The 12,925-nt window shown below is 52.3% G+C and overlaps 1 protein-coding gene across 1 annotated transcript in view; it reads left to right on the top strand.

Moving 5' to 3' along the window:
- Positions 1 to 12,182, top strand: part of MAN2B2 (mannosidase, alpha, class 2B, member 2) — a 53,393-nt gene extending 41,211 nt beyond the window's left edge. The window contains exons 12-20 of the mRNA XM_010854539.1: positions 4,746 to 4,937; positions 5,435 to 5,687; positions 6,794 to 6,904; positions 6,982 to 7,174; positions 7,895 to 8,038; positions 9,689 to 9,696; positions 10,218 to 10,322; positions 10,663 to 10,783; positions 12,085 to 12,182. Of these exons, the coding sequence (XP_010852841.1) occupies positions 4,746 to 4,937; positions 5,435 to 5,687; positions 6,794 to 6,904; positions 6,982 to 7,174; positions 7,895 to 8,038; positions 9,689 to 9,696; positions 10,218 to 10,322; positions 10,663 to 10,783; positions 12,085 to 12,182 (1,225 nt within the window). The remainder of the gene's footprint in view (positions 1 to 4,745; positions 4,938 to 5,434; positions 5,688 to 6,793; positions 6,905 to 6,981; positions 7,175 to 7,894; positions 8,039 to 9,688; positions 9,697 to 10,217; positions 10,323 to 10,662; positions 10,784 to 12,084) is intronic.
- The last annotated feature ends 743 nt before the right edge of the window (positions 12,183 to 12,925 follow it).

Below are 12,925 nucleotides of genomic sequence, written 5' to 3'. Positions count from 1 at the left end.
AGTCTGAGGTGAGTGTCACCTGCAGCTCAGCCCTGTCATCTGTCAGCAGTCTGCAAGCACAGACCTGGACCCCCTCAATAGGGCTCCCTCCTCCAGTTCAACCCACAGGTCCTTCTTGAGAGGGCATGAGGCACGTAGTCAGGGCTGACTGCAGAGACTCTGGTGGAACAGAAGAAATGGGCTGTCACCCCAGTAGGTTGTGAGTGACTGCCCCCCCTCCTCCAAGGGGTCATGCTTTGAAAGGTGGAGTCTGCAGGCCAGCTTGAGCTCTGTCATCACTCAGGCCCCATGCCCCTTCTGGAACACCCCTGAACAGCCAGGTCCGTCTCGCCACCCCATTCTTCCCTCCCTCAGGTACCCCATCCCTAAGCCAGGACCCCACATGGTGCTCCCCAGGGGAAGAGCACGCGTCCTGCTGTCCACCTTCCTCACCCTGTGTGTCTTCAGGTGCTTTTGTCTCAGGGAGGACAGCATGTTCCTTATGGTGCCACTTCACGTCCCAGTAGGGAAACCACCAGTGCCTGCTGCAGAGTCAGAGAGGGGAGGCTGTGGGGACTGAGAAAGGGTGGTGCAGAGTGGGCGTGGCAGGGATGAGGCCCCTGGAGCCAGGTGTGAGGCCTTGAAGGGCAGGAAGGAGTCTGTGGGTCAGAGGAGGGGGCAGTGGTTCCTGGGAAGGACCCGAACATGCAAAGGCCTAAGGCAGGGAGCCAGCATGTGCACAGACCACCCCAGGGCAGTTTTGCTGGAGGAGGGCCTTTGTTCTTTTATATACATCAAGGGTGTTGCTGAAAGGCATATACCGTCTGGGTCATCACTTTACACTGTACACGTCTGTGCTGTTCCCTGTGATCACAGCGTCGTACAGGCATCTCCACACTCAGGTTAGGACAGTTACATCACCCCCGAGAGAATCCTCACATGTCCTCTTTTCACCTCCCTCAGGGACCTGGCTTCCCTGCTGGCTCAGGTGGTAAAGAATCCAGCTGCAATGCAAGAGACCTGGGTTCAGTCCCTGGATTGGGAAGATCCCCTGAAGAAGGACATGGCAACCCACGCCAGTAGTCTTGCCTGGAGAATCCCATGGACAAAGGAGCCTGGCAGGCTAGAGTCCATGGGGTTGCAAAGAGTCAGACACCACTGAGCGACTAAGCACACACACAGGGCTACCTGGCTAGTGGAATCTCCTGGACTTGCTTAATTTAGACATTTCAGTCAATGGAATCACACCCTACGGGGCCCTTTGGAGCCTGGTATCCTTCACACGGTGGTTGTTGTTCTGTCGCTACAGCGTGTCTGACTTTGTGACCCTATCAATTGCAGTGCCCCAGGCTCCTCTGTCCTCGACTCCCTCCGGGAGTTCACTCACATTCATGTCCATTGTGTCAGTGATGCCATCCAACCATCTCATCCTCTGTTACCCCCTTCTCCTCCTGCCCTCAGTCTTTCTCAGCATCAGAGTCTTTTCCAATGAGTCTGCTCTTCTCATCAGATGGCTAACGTATTGAAGCTTCAACTTTAGCATCAGTCCTTCCAATGCATATTCAGGGTTGATTTCCCTTAGGATTGACTGGTTTGATCTCCTTGCAGTCCAAGGGACTCTCAAGAGTCTTCCCAAGCACCACAATTTGAAAGCATCAGATCTATGGCTTTATGGTCCACTTCTCCCATCTTTGCATGACTACTGAAAAAACCATAGCTTTGACTATACAGACCTTTGTCTGCAAAGTGATATCTCTGCTTTTTTAGTGTGCTGTCTAGGTTTGTCATAGCTTTCCTTCCAAGGAACAAGTGTATTTAAATTTCTTGGCTGCAGTCACCATCTGCAGTGATTTTGGAGGTAGAAATTAAGTCTGTCTCTGTTTCCATTTTTCTCTCTTATATTTGCCATGATGTGATGAGAATAGATGCCATAACCTTAGTTTTTTGAATGTTCAGACTTAAGCCATCTTTTTCACTCTCATCTTTCACCCTTATCAAAAGGATCTTTAGTTCATCTTCATTCTCCACCATTAGAGTGGTATCATCTGCATGTAGGGCTTCCCTGATAGGTCAGTTTGTAAAGAATCCACCTGCAATGTAGGAGACCCAAGTTCAATTCCTAGGTCGGGAAGATACCCTGGCGAAGGAATAGGCTACCCACTCCAGTATTCTTGGGCTTCCCTTGTGGCTCAGCAGGTAAAGAATCCACCTGAAATGCAGGAGACCTGGGTTTAATCTCTGGTATTGGAAGATCCCCCGGAGAAGGGAAAAACTACCCACTCCAGGATTCTGGCCTGGAGAATCCCATGGACTGTAAAGTACATGAGGTTGCCAAGAGTCGGACACAACTGAGGGCTTTCCACTTTCACTTTCATCTGCACATCTCAGATTGTTGTTCTGCTGACAATCTTGATTCCAGCTTGCGGTTCATCCAGCCTGACATTTTGCATGATGACTCTTCCACTCAGCATCATATTTCCAAGTTTCATTCACATTGCAGTGGGAGTGAGACCCAGTTCCTCTTGGGGGCTGATTTATATTCCACTGACAGATATTCCTGGGTTCATTTATCCAGTTCTCACCTCATGGACATGTGGGTGGTTTTCATTCTGGGGCTTTTGTGAATAAGTCCACTGTGAACATGCATGTACAAGATTTTGTGTTGACAAAAGCTTTCCTTTCTCTTGGGTCATTTCCTAGGAGTGGAATTGTTTGGTCACAGGAAACTCTATGTTTACCACTTTGAGAAGTTGTTGGACTGTGTCCCACCCAGCTGCACCATTTTTCAATCTTATCCAAAACTATGAGGGTCTGATTTCCCCATACCCCGCCTGCATTTGTATTAACTGCCTGGTCCATACAGCTACCCTAGTGAACGTGACGTGCTATCTCACTGTGGCTTTGATTTCCAACCCTATGGACTGTAGATGTTGAGCATCTATTCATGGGCCTCTTGGCCATTTGTGCATCTTCTCTGGTGAAATGTCTTTTTAGATCCTTTGCCCATCTCAAAATTGGGCTGTTCTTTATTGTGCAGTTGTAAGAGTTCTTTCAACTTAGGAAGAATTACTACAAACAAACCTTGTGAAGGTGATGGAATTCCAGCTGATCGATTTAAAATCCTAAAAGATGATGTGTGATAGTGCTGCACTCAGTATGTTAGCAAATTTGAAAAACTCAGCAGTGGCCATAGGACTGTAAAAGATCAGCTTTCATTCCAGTCCCAAAGAGGGGCAATGCCAGAAAATGTTCCAACTAATGTACAGTTGCTCTCATTTCACATGCTGGCAAGGATGTGTTCAAAATCCTTTAAGCTAGGCTTCAGTGGTATGTGAACTGAGAACTTCCAGGAACTAGAGGTCAAATTCCCAACATATGTCGGATCAGGGAAAAAGCAAGGGAATTCCAGAAAAATATCTATTTCTGCTTCATTAATTATACTAAAGCCTTGGATTTGGATCAAAAGAAACTGGAAAATTCTTAAAGAAATGGGAACCGCAGACCACCTTACCTATCTCATGAGAAAACTGTATACAACTCAAGAAGCAAGAGTTAGAACTGGACGTGGAATAACCAACTGGTTCAAAATTGGGGAAGGAGTTCCTCATGGCTGTATAGTGTCACTTTGACTATTTAACTTATATGCACAGTGCATCCTGTGAAATGCCAGGCTGAATGAATCACAAGGGGGAATCTAGATTGCCAGGAGAAATATCAACAATCTCAGATATGCAGATGATACCACTCTAAAGGCAGAAAGTGAAGGAGGAACCTAAGAGCCTCTTGATGAAGGTGAAAAAGGAGGGTGAAAAAGGAGAGTGAAAAAGTTGGCTTAAAACTCAACATTCAAAACACTAAGATTATGGCATCGGGTCCCATCATGTCTTGGCAAATAGAAACAGGAAAAATGGAGAAAGTGACAGATTTTATTCTCTTGGGCTCCACAAATTACTGCAGCAGATCGTGACGTAACGTGAAATTCAAGATCCTTGTTCCATGGCAAAAAAAAGCTATGTGAAATCTGCACAGTATATTAAAAAATGGAGATACCACTTTACCAACAAATATCCATATACTTAAAGCTTTGGTCTTCGCAGTAGTCATGTGAGGGTTTGAGAGTTGAACCATAAAGAAAACTGAGTGCCAAAAAATTGATGTTTTTGAAGTGTGGTACTGCAGAAGACTCTTGAGGGTTCACTGGACTGCAAGGAGATCAAACTAGTCAATCCGAAAGGAAATTAACCATTGATATTCATTGGAAAGACTGATGCTTAAGCTGAAGCTCAAATACTTTGATCATGTGATGGGAAGAGCCCATTAATTGGAAAAGATCTTGATGCTGGGAAAGATGGAAGGCAAAAGGAGAAGGGGGCAGCAGAGGATGAGATGGTTAGATAGCATCACCAACTCAATGGACATGAATTTGAGCAAACTCCAGGAGATAGTGAAGGACAGGGAAACGTGTGCTTTAGTGCGTGGGGTCAGAAGATTCGGACATGACTTCGCAACTGAACAACAGCAACAACCAGGAAAGGGAAAGGATCTGATGTCATGTGAGCTCTGGTGGGTCCATACTGCTCTTATCCAAACCAAGTGCATGAGCTTCACTAAGTGAGCTCACACATGTCACTGGTGCACTTAGGAGGTTGTTTGTGTTCCCCCCTTGGCCCAGGCTGGCATCTCCAGAGGCTCTGTCAGCCTGGGTCCCAGAATGAGGATGAGATGGCCATGATGATGACACTCTTTTCTCTTTCCTTTCTGTGCAGGCGGAGTAACCGAACAGTACGGGTGACCCAGAGTTTCATGGAGTATCATGTGAAGAGTGATTCCAATCATGACCCCATTTCAGATAATTATGTGTTCACACCCAGTGGTAGAGCAGAGCCAGCGTGGGAGGTTGTGAGGATGGAGATTGTGGAGGGGCCGCTGGTGACTGAGATCCGGCAGTACTTCTACAGGTGAAGGTGGCCCCCTGGTTGTGCTCAGCACATGGAGGTGCTCACAGGCAGGTGAATGGGGAAATGAGGGCCCGTCATGCTTCAGACACCCAGCTCCTGGACCTGGGCTTGGCACATGGTCCTTCCTCCATGGAAGTTCGATGAAGTCATGAGCTGCTCCAGTCTGCAGTCCTGCTCTGCTTGCCTGTGCTGTGTCACCTTGGTGGTACCTAAGTCTAGAGGCGGGACAGGAGCCCACAGTGACAGTGACCTAGACATGAGAGCAGTTCTTGTGTTTTCATTAGCAGGACAGACAGAGCCACCCAGGTATGACTTGGTAACCAGAACCTTCAGAGAACTGGGTTGCTCCTGTTCTATTGCCTGAGCAGGCTCCCTGTACCCCTGGCGGCAGGAAGGATGGAGGAAGGGAAATGGAAGGAGAGGAAGGAAGAAAGAAGAAGGGCAGGGCACCCAGAATGCTCCCAAGTCTTGACCTACCTCTCCTGCTTCTCCTCCAGGGAGGTGAACGACAATGAGCCCACATTCGCCATCTACTCCTGGCTGGCCCGCGGGCCCCAGAGCTCTGACGGGGAGCTGCTCTGCCATCACATAGAGCAGGAGTACCGGGTGGGCCCCTTGGAGCTGAACCGTGAGGCCATCCTGAGGACAAGCACTGATCTGCACACGGGGCAGGTCCTCCACTCGGACAACAATGGCTACCAGATGCAGCGCAGGCCCTACCGGCAGAACATGTGGAACACCATCGCTCGGGTACACCCTGAGCTGTCCCGGGGTGTGGCAGCCACAGATCCAGTCCTGGTGACCTTTCTCCAGAAGGCAGGAGAGCCCCTTTAGGTCTAGAGCATCTCCCAGAGCCCAACTGCCCTTTGTCCGCCCCTAGGGGCTGTGGCCCAGGCATGTTCAGACCTGGTCTCAGAGTCTGGGGCTGCCGTGTGTGAGGTGTGTCCTTGAGGTTTCCTATGTCCACCGCGGGTCTTACTCGGTCAATGGGTGACCCACTGGGGGCTGCTTGAGGATTAAGCATGTGGTACCTGGCTAGGCCTGAATGGGGTGTGACCCTCCTCTGCTGCTCTGAGCTGAGCCACAGCCTGGCTGCCAGGGAGGGCTGAGCAGGGGCTGAACTCCAAAATCAGTCAGCTCCCAGGGCTTCGCCCTCCAAAAGCGTGACCTTGGCTGAGTCCCTGGGTGTCCCTGGCCCTCGGTACTCTCCTGGGAAGAGAAGTGCACTGAGCCCTGGGATGATCCAGGGGCAGTGCCATGCTGACCACCTCCTGAGCCTCCATCCCTGTTAGTTTTCGCTCCTTCCACTGGAGCCCTGAGAATGGGTGTGGTTCCTCCCTGCTCTGTCTTCCTTGAACCTCTGTCCCTTCATCTCTGCAGCTGTTCCTCACCCATTGTGACCTGGGCTCCAGAGAGTCTGGGGAAATCAGCCCAGGACATCTTGCTCCAGTAGAACAAACAAACAGAACAAAAAGTTGTATGAGCACTTTCCAGCCCAGACACCAGGCCCTTTCTATTTGGAACCCCTGGCTGGGGGCCATCCCTGGCTGGACTGGCACAGATGCCTTATTGTCTCCCTCCACCAGGGGGACCTTTTGGGCACATTTCATATATGGGGAAACCAAGGCTTAGCTGGGCTGAGTCCCCCAGGGCATAAGGTCAGGAAGCAGTGGAGCTGGATTGAATCCCAGTGTGTTCATCTCACAAGTCAGAGCCCCTCCCATCACTACTGTGCCAACCTGGGCTGCTGCTGTGCCCATGCAGGAGGCCGCCTGGGGCCAGACGGAGACCCCAGACCTGCTGGCTGACCTGGCCCTCTGCTCTTACCACCAGCCTGCCAATGTTTCTGTCCACAGAATTACTACCCCATGGTGCAAATGGCTTCCATCGAGGACTTACCAAGCAGGCTGGTGCTGCTGTCTGAGCAGGCACACGGCATCTCCAGCCAAGGGAACGGGCAGGTGGAGGTAGGAGGAGGCCCCTTTGGTCACTCTCCAGGACCCCAGGGCCCAGGCAGGCCTGGTCAGACAGTTGTCCCCTGCAGGTCATGCTCCACCGGCGGCTGTGGAACAATGACCAGTGGGCCCTCGACAATAACGTCACACTGAATGACTCCTCGGTCGTCCACCCAGTGTTCTGGCTCCTGCTGGGACCCAGGACACTCACCAGTGGCCTGTGCCAGAGGAGTGGGCTGGCGCTGCAGCACCGGCCCGTCGTGATGCTCAGAGAGATGAACGGTGAGGTGGGGGGTCCCACAGTGCACCTGTCATCACTGCCCCGGGTGAGCCGACCTGTCTAGCACTGGCGCTGAGCTGGTGCCTGCAGGGACCTGAGCTACTATGGGGCAGGAAATGACCAGGGACCTCAGATCTAAGCCCCTCCTTGTAAACGTGGGCATCCTGAGGTTAAAGAGGTTTCAATGACTTGCTCAAGGTCATACGGCTAGTATGAGGAAATGAAACTCCTCTTTCAAGAGCAGAGATCCCAGAGAAAGTTTCTGACTGGTCCTGATCAAATCATGTGACCCGAGACTGACCAATCCCCATGGCCTGGGAACTGTGAGGGGATGGTAGCTCCAGCTGGAGCCCAGAGTTGAGCAGAACATCTCCTGGAAGAGGAGAGCTCGGTCCCTCTGGGCAGAGGCAGCGATAGATGACAGCACAGAAGCTGGCTTCCCAGAATTGTTCACAGAGCAGGTCTCTGTGTAAACTCGCTGCATTTTATGGAAGAAATGGCATCTTCTCTCTGGTCTCAGTCTCCCCATCTGCAGTTTTGAAAGGGCTGGACTAGAGATTCAAGGCATTTTGGGGCATTTGCACCAGCAGGTGCTTCAGGCTGCCTGTGGTGTGGTTGAAGGAAAGAGATCAGATTAAATGGGGGCCTTAGTGTGCAGAGCTAAGAATGCAGAGAGAAGAATTTGGCCCAAAGCCTTTCCTTGTTGTCCATCTGCCTTGCAGAAACTGCCCACAGAGGCAGTTGGAATGGTTCTTGGAAGCAAGAGGCTGTGACACTCCCCTCAAGTGTCCACCTGCAGATCCTCAGCATCCCCGGCTGGAAGTACAGCTCGAACCACACAAAGCACCTGCGGACTCTCCAGAAAGGTGAGGCAGGTGTTCAGGTGTCCAGACTCACTCCTGCCTCCACATGTCAGCCGTGTCCCCAGCCCTTCACCGTACAAAGGACTCTCCTCAGAGTCGTCCAGGCTCTGTGAGGTCACCTGATTCCCTTATCTGGCCAAAGACGGATCTGAAGCCTCAGGGAGGCGGGTCACTCAGCAAGCAGAAACAAGGTGCGTCTGGATGACGTCAGGTGCTGTGACTGTGTACAGAGGAAGCCCCCAGCAGGGGGTCAGGGAGGGCTTCCTGGAGGAGGAAACAACTGCCAGGAACCCATTATTCATATTGGGGTTGCTGCAGCTTATCTGCTCCCTTAACTCCATGCTTTTCAAAGGATGGACTGGCTGTGCCTCAGCCACTCCCCTGCTCCATGAGACCCACCAAAGGCTGGCACGCTCCAAGTGTCTGTGAAATGAGGAGAAGGTGGAAAAAGGCAGAGGTCATCTTTGTACCTGATAGAGGGGCATTGCCAACTGTGGCTCAAGTCTGTAGACATGAGAATTCTAACACTGACACACAGCATCTCCACTTGTCACAGAAGGTGAGATGGGGGAGCCTCACCTGGGGTGACAGAGCCTCTGCTACTGTTATGTGTGTCAGGCTAAGTGCACTGAAAACGCATCTTCCGGGGGCAGCTTGTGCCAAAGAGGAGGCCAAGGGGGCTGGGCTGGGCAAGTCCACCCTCCTAGAGAGACGTCGGTAGAGACTGCATCAGGGGAGCCACAGGGGATGGCGTGAGGCCTGCTGCCTCTCATGATGCTTGAATCCTCGAGGAATCTCCACCAGCATGATCATTGCCATCATTATCATTGTCTTCACCATTATTGTCATCACCATCACAGTCATAATCACCATCACCACCATCACCATCACCACCATCACCACAATCGCCATCACCACAATCACCATCACCACCATCACCATCATCACACCATCAGGACCATCACCATTACCACCACCACCACAATCACCACTGCCGCCATCATCACCATCAGCATCACCATCACCATCATCACCACACCATCATCACCGTCATCACCACCATCACCACAATCACCATCAGCATCACCATCACCATCAGGACCATCACCACCATCACCACAATCGCCATCACCACCATCACCATCATCATCACCATCACCACCATCACCATCATCATCACCATCACCACCATCACCATCACCACCATCGCACCATCAGGACCATCACCATCACCACCATGACCACAGTCACCATCACCACCATCATCACCTCAGCGTCACCATCACCATCATCACCACATTATCATCACCATCATCACCATCACCACAATCACCACACCATCACCAACATCATCACCACCATCACTACCATCACCACAATCACCAACATTATCACCATCACCATCACCATCACCACCACCATCACAGCATCAGGACCATCACCAGCATCACCGTCACTGCCCTCATCACCAACATCACCATCTTCATCACCATTATCCTGGTCAACTTCGTGTTCTGCTCTGAGAAGTCCTTCCCTGATTCTAGAGCTCCAGTCCCTAATCTCAGCACTTGATGGAAACAAGAGACTTTGCAGGCCTCTTAGGCTGCAGTAACAAGGAGCCCACATGCTCTCAGTCCTCCTCACACAGCACAGGTCACTTCGTCCCTGTGCTCTGTGGGGTTGTCAGCATGGGTCTTTTCATTTGGTCACCAAGGACCCAGAAAGTGGAAGCTGTATTACAACACATTTCCTAGGTCTTGGTGGCAGTGACCTGACACATCAATCCTGAAGATGGCGCCTCATCTTCAGGGTTACGAGGCCATACCATGCTTCACAGTGGCCAAGCCAGAGAGAATCTTCCAGAGAACTGGAAGGTGAAAGGACGAGCCCAGTGAAGACCCCACCAGTGAATAAGAATCAGCGCCGGCTTCAGCGTGGGTGGTGGAGGCGGTAGCTTTGGCTGCACCTGGGGTGGATCCTCCCCCTCCTTCTTTATGCACACCAGCTGTGTGTCTGGGCAAGTGCCTGCCCCTCTCTGAGCCTTGTTTGGCTCATCTGCGAAGTGGGGCTGTGTTAGCTGCCTCTGAGGGACGGTGAAGATGTGAAAGGGAGGTGAGAGTGTGAAGAGCCAGGCCAAGACTGTGTCCTCATTCCACCTTCCTTCTGTCCCCAAGACCGAGAGCACGAGGCCAAGGTAGACCTCCGCCGTGTCCTGCTGCGGCTCCAGCACCTGTATGAGGTGGACCAGGACCCCGTGCTGTCTCGGCCTGTGACGGTGAACCTGCAGGTCACCTGCCCCTCCCGTGTCCCGCTCCGACATCACTGAGTCAGGCTCCCAGGAGGAGGCACCTCGGGAGACAAACCTTGGTGACTGGGTGTTTCCTGGGGTGGCCCCACCTGCCTGCCACCTGCTAGGAGTGCTGATCAATCTCAGCACTTGGGAGCAGCTCCTTCCAGCCTGTTCCTCATCTGTAAAATGGGACTGCCCCTCCTCCCATGGGGACTTGCACTACAATGAATGTGGGGGATCCTGTCCCTGGGCCCTGGTGTGGCCGCCCTTCTTCGTCGGGTTCTCTGCTCAGATCTGCGGTCCGGGTGCTCAGCCCTCCCTGTGCTCTGTCCTGCAGTCTGTGCTGCGGGGACTGGGCTCCGTGGTGTCCGTGGAGGAGCGCTCACTCACAGGGACCTGGGACGTGAGCGAGATGCGCCGCTGGACCTGGAGCACGCGGGACCCTCATGGCCACAGAGGTTCGGGCACCCTGGTCCTGACCCCACCCCGGGTACCAGGCTGACCCCCAGACAGACCCCAGCTCTTCCTCTAAGGCCTGTGTGACCTTGAAGTGGTGCCCTCCTGCCCCAAGTCTAGGTCTGCCTGCATCCGCCACAGAAGGTTCACAGTCTTCAGGAGAGTCATCACACAGACTATGTATGTAGGCTGTGTGTGCATGAGTCCGAGACCACACACCCTCTCCCTGCCTTGGGTGAGCCTCGTCTTGCAAGTATACCCTCGGGTTCTGACATTTGCCCCGCTGTGCATTGCACTGTGCCACACAGCCAGCTCCTGCAAACCACAGCCTGCCTTACTACTCTATCTGCGCTGCTCCCTCTACCTGCAAGGCCCTTGTCCCCTTTATCTGGGCATCTCCTAATGGGGCTCTTCCAGGTCCAGGGCTGAATCCGGGGCCTCCTCTGCTCTCCCCTCTCCCTCAGTTTGCTCTGACCCATTTATCTCCTCTTTGTCTACTGCACACAGCATAGTCTGGCTACATAGGTAGACACTTTGTCAGTCTTGACTGACAGATTAATAGAAGGCTGGTTAGTTGGGTAAAAAGGATATAAAGAAGGGTGGAAGGTAAGTGAATGCTGGACAGGTGGGTGATTGGATGATACATGGTTGGAAAGATGAAGGAAGAAAAGAAGATGGATGGGTAACGGATGGGTGGATGGATGGATGAGGAAAGGAACGATGGAAGGAGGGAAAGAAGATAGAAGATGGATTGTTGAGTAGATGGTGAATGGATGGATGATTAAATGGTGAATGTTTCGATGGATAGATTGATGCATGGATGGAAGGATGGATGGATGAGCGTGTTTCAACCCAAGGAGGAAGCCTAAATCCCAGGCTGTGACCCCTCAGTGGAGTCCGCTGAGATCAAGGACAGGGCCCACTAATGACCTCACTGATAAAGCTCTTAGGAATTGAGTTCCACACCCTATGGGATAGGAGGCCAAGAGGGACCAGGGCCCCCTCGTGGCCTCAGTGAGAAGGCTTATATACATATACAGGGCCACAACCCATGGAGATATGAGGCCAAGTGGGGCCAGGACCCCTGTACATGCCTTCACTGTGCTGTCCCTCAGAGGAGGCCAGAAATGAGAGAGTGCCCCTGGCAGTGAAGTCCTGTTGAGAGGGGTCAGCTGAGGGCTGTAACCACAGTGGGAGCCACAGACGCAGCAGGAGCCCTGTTGCAAGGGGGATGCTGGGAGGAGGGGCCCCGGAGAAGCAGGTGGTCCAGGGGCCATGCTGAACTGACTCTTTGTGCTCCCAGGAAACTCCAGTCGGCCCTCACCACCGCCAAGAGGCCCCGAGGTCACCATCTACCCGAAGGAGATCCGGACGTTCTTCATTCACTTTCAAGAGCAGTGAGCCCTTGGGAGATTCTTGGTCCCAGGACACAGGAAAGCAGCCTACAGGGATGAGGGGAAAGCTGCCAATCTGGAGGGCTAACGGCAGGAAATGGACGGATGGGGGGTGTTCTGACTTCTTAAATAAAATTGCATTAAGGACCTGTGTCTTCCCCTGCCCACTGGAGCCAGCCCTCTCTCTCCTCTCCTATCACAGACAGTAGCTTCACACACACTCACACTCCTGCTTCACCTGCAAGAATCAAAGGCAGGAAGTTCTCCCAAAGACAGAAAGAAATAATCCCCAGTGATACCAAAATGTCTGCAGCCTTGCCAGATCTCAGCAAGTCCACCAGTGTTAACAGTGACCCTGCTGTGTGACTAGTGACCTGAGGTGCCAGGAGCCAGCATGGTGGGGACAAGAGGACTTCATGGCCCATGGTTTCTATGTTGGGAAAGCTGTGGAAAGGTTATTCCTGGCTGGAACTGTATAAACACCTCACAGACACAGCTTGAGGCCCCCTCTTCCTGTAGGGTCCCCCGCATCCTGCACTGGAAAATTTCATCTGCACTCCCTGCAAAAAAGAAATGCAGACAGGAAATCTATCATTGAGCTGGGGCAGACATATTGAGGAGTCCATTCGGGGTGATGCAGGCACCCAGCAGAGGGCTTCTTGTGGTGGCTCCAATGCTCTCTCAGGCTGGATGTCTTTCCCTAAACAGAACAAGGCAAACACAGCAGCTACATGCAGGAAGGTACGTCCA

Source organism: Bison bison, unplaced genomic scaffold, assembly GCF_000754665.1.
Source record: "Bison bison bison isolate TAMUID 2011002044 unplaced genomic scaffold, Bison_UMD1.0 scf7180017864342, whole genome shotgun sequence".
In the NCBI taxonomy this organism is placed as follows: Eukaryota; Metazoa; Chordata; class Mammalia; order Artiodactyla; family Bovidae; genus Bison; species Bison bison.
The sequence above is the reverse complement of the archived record's forward strand: the minus strand, read 5'-3'. Positions and strand labels throughout refer to the sequence as shown.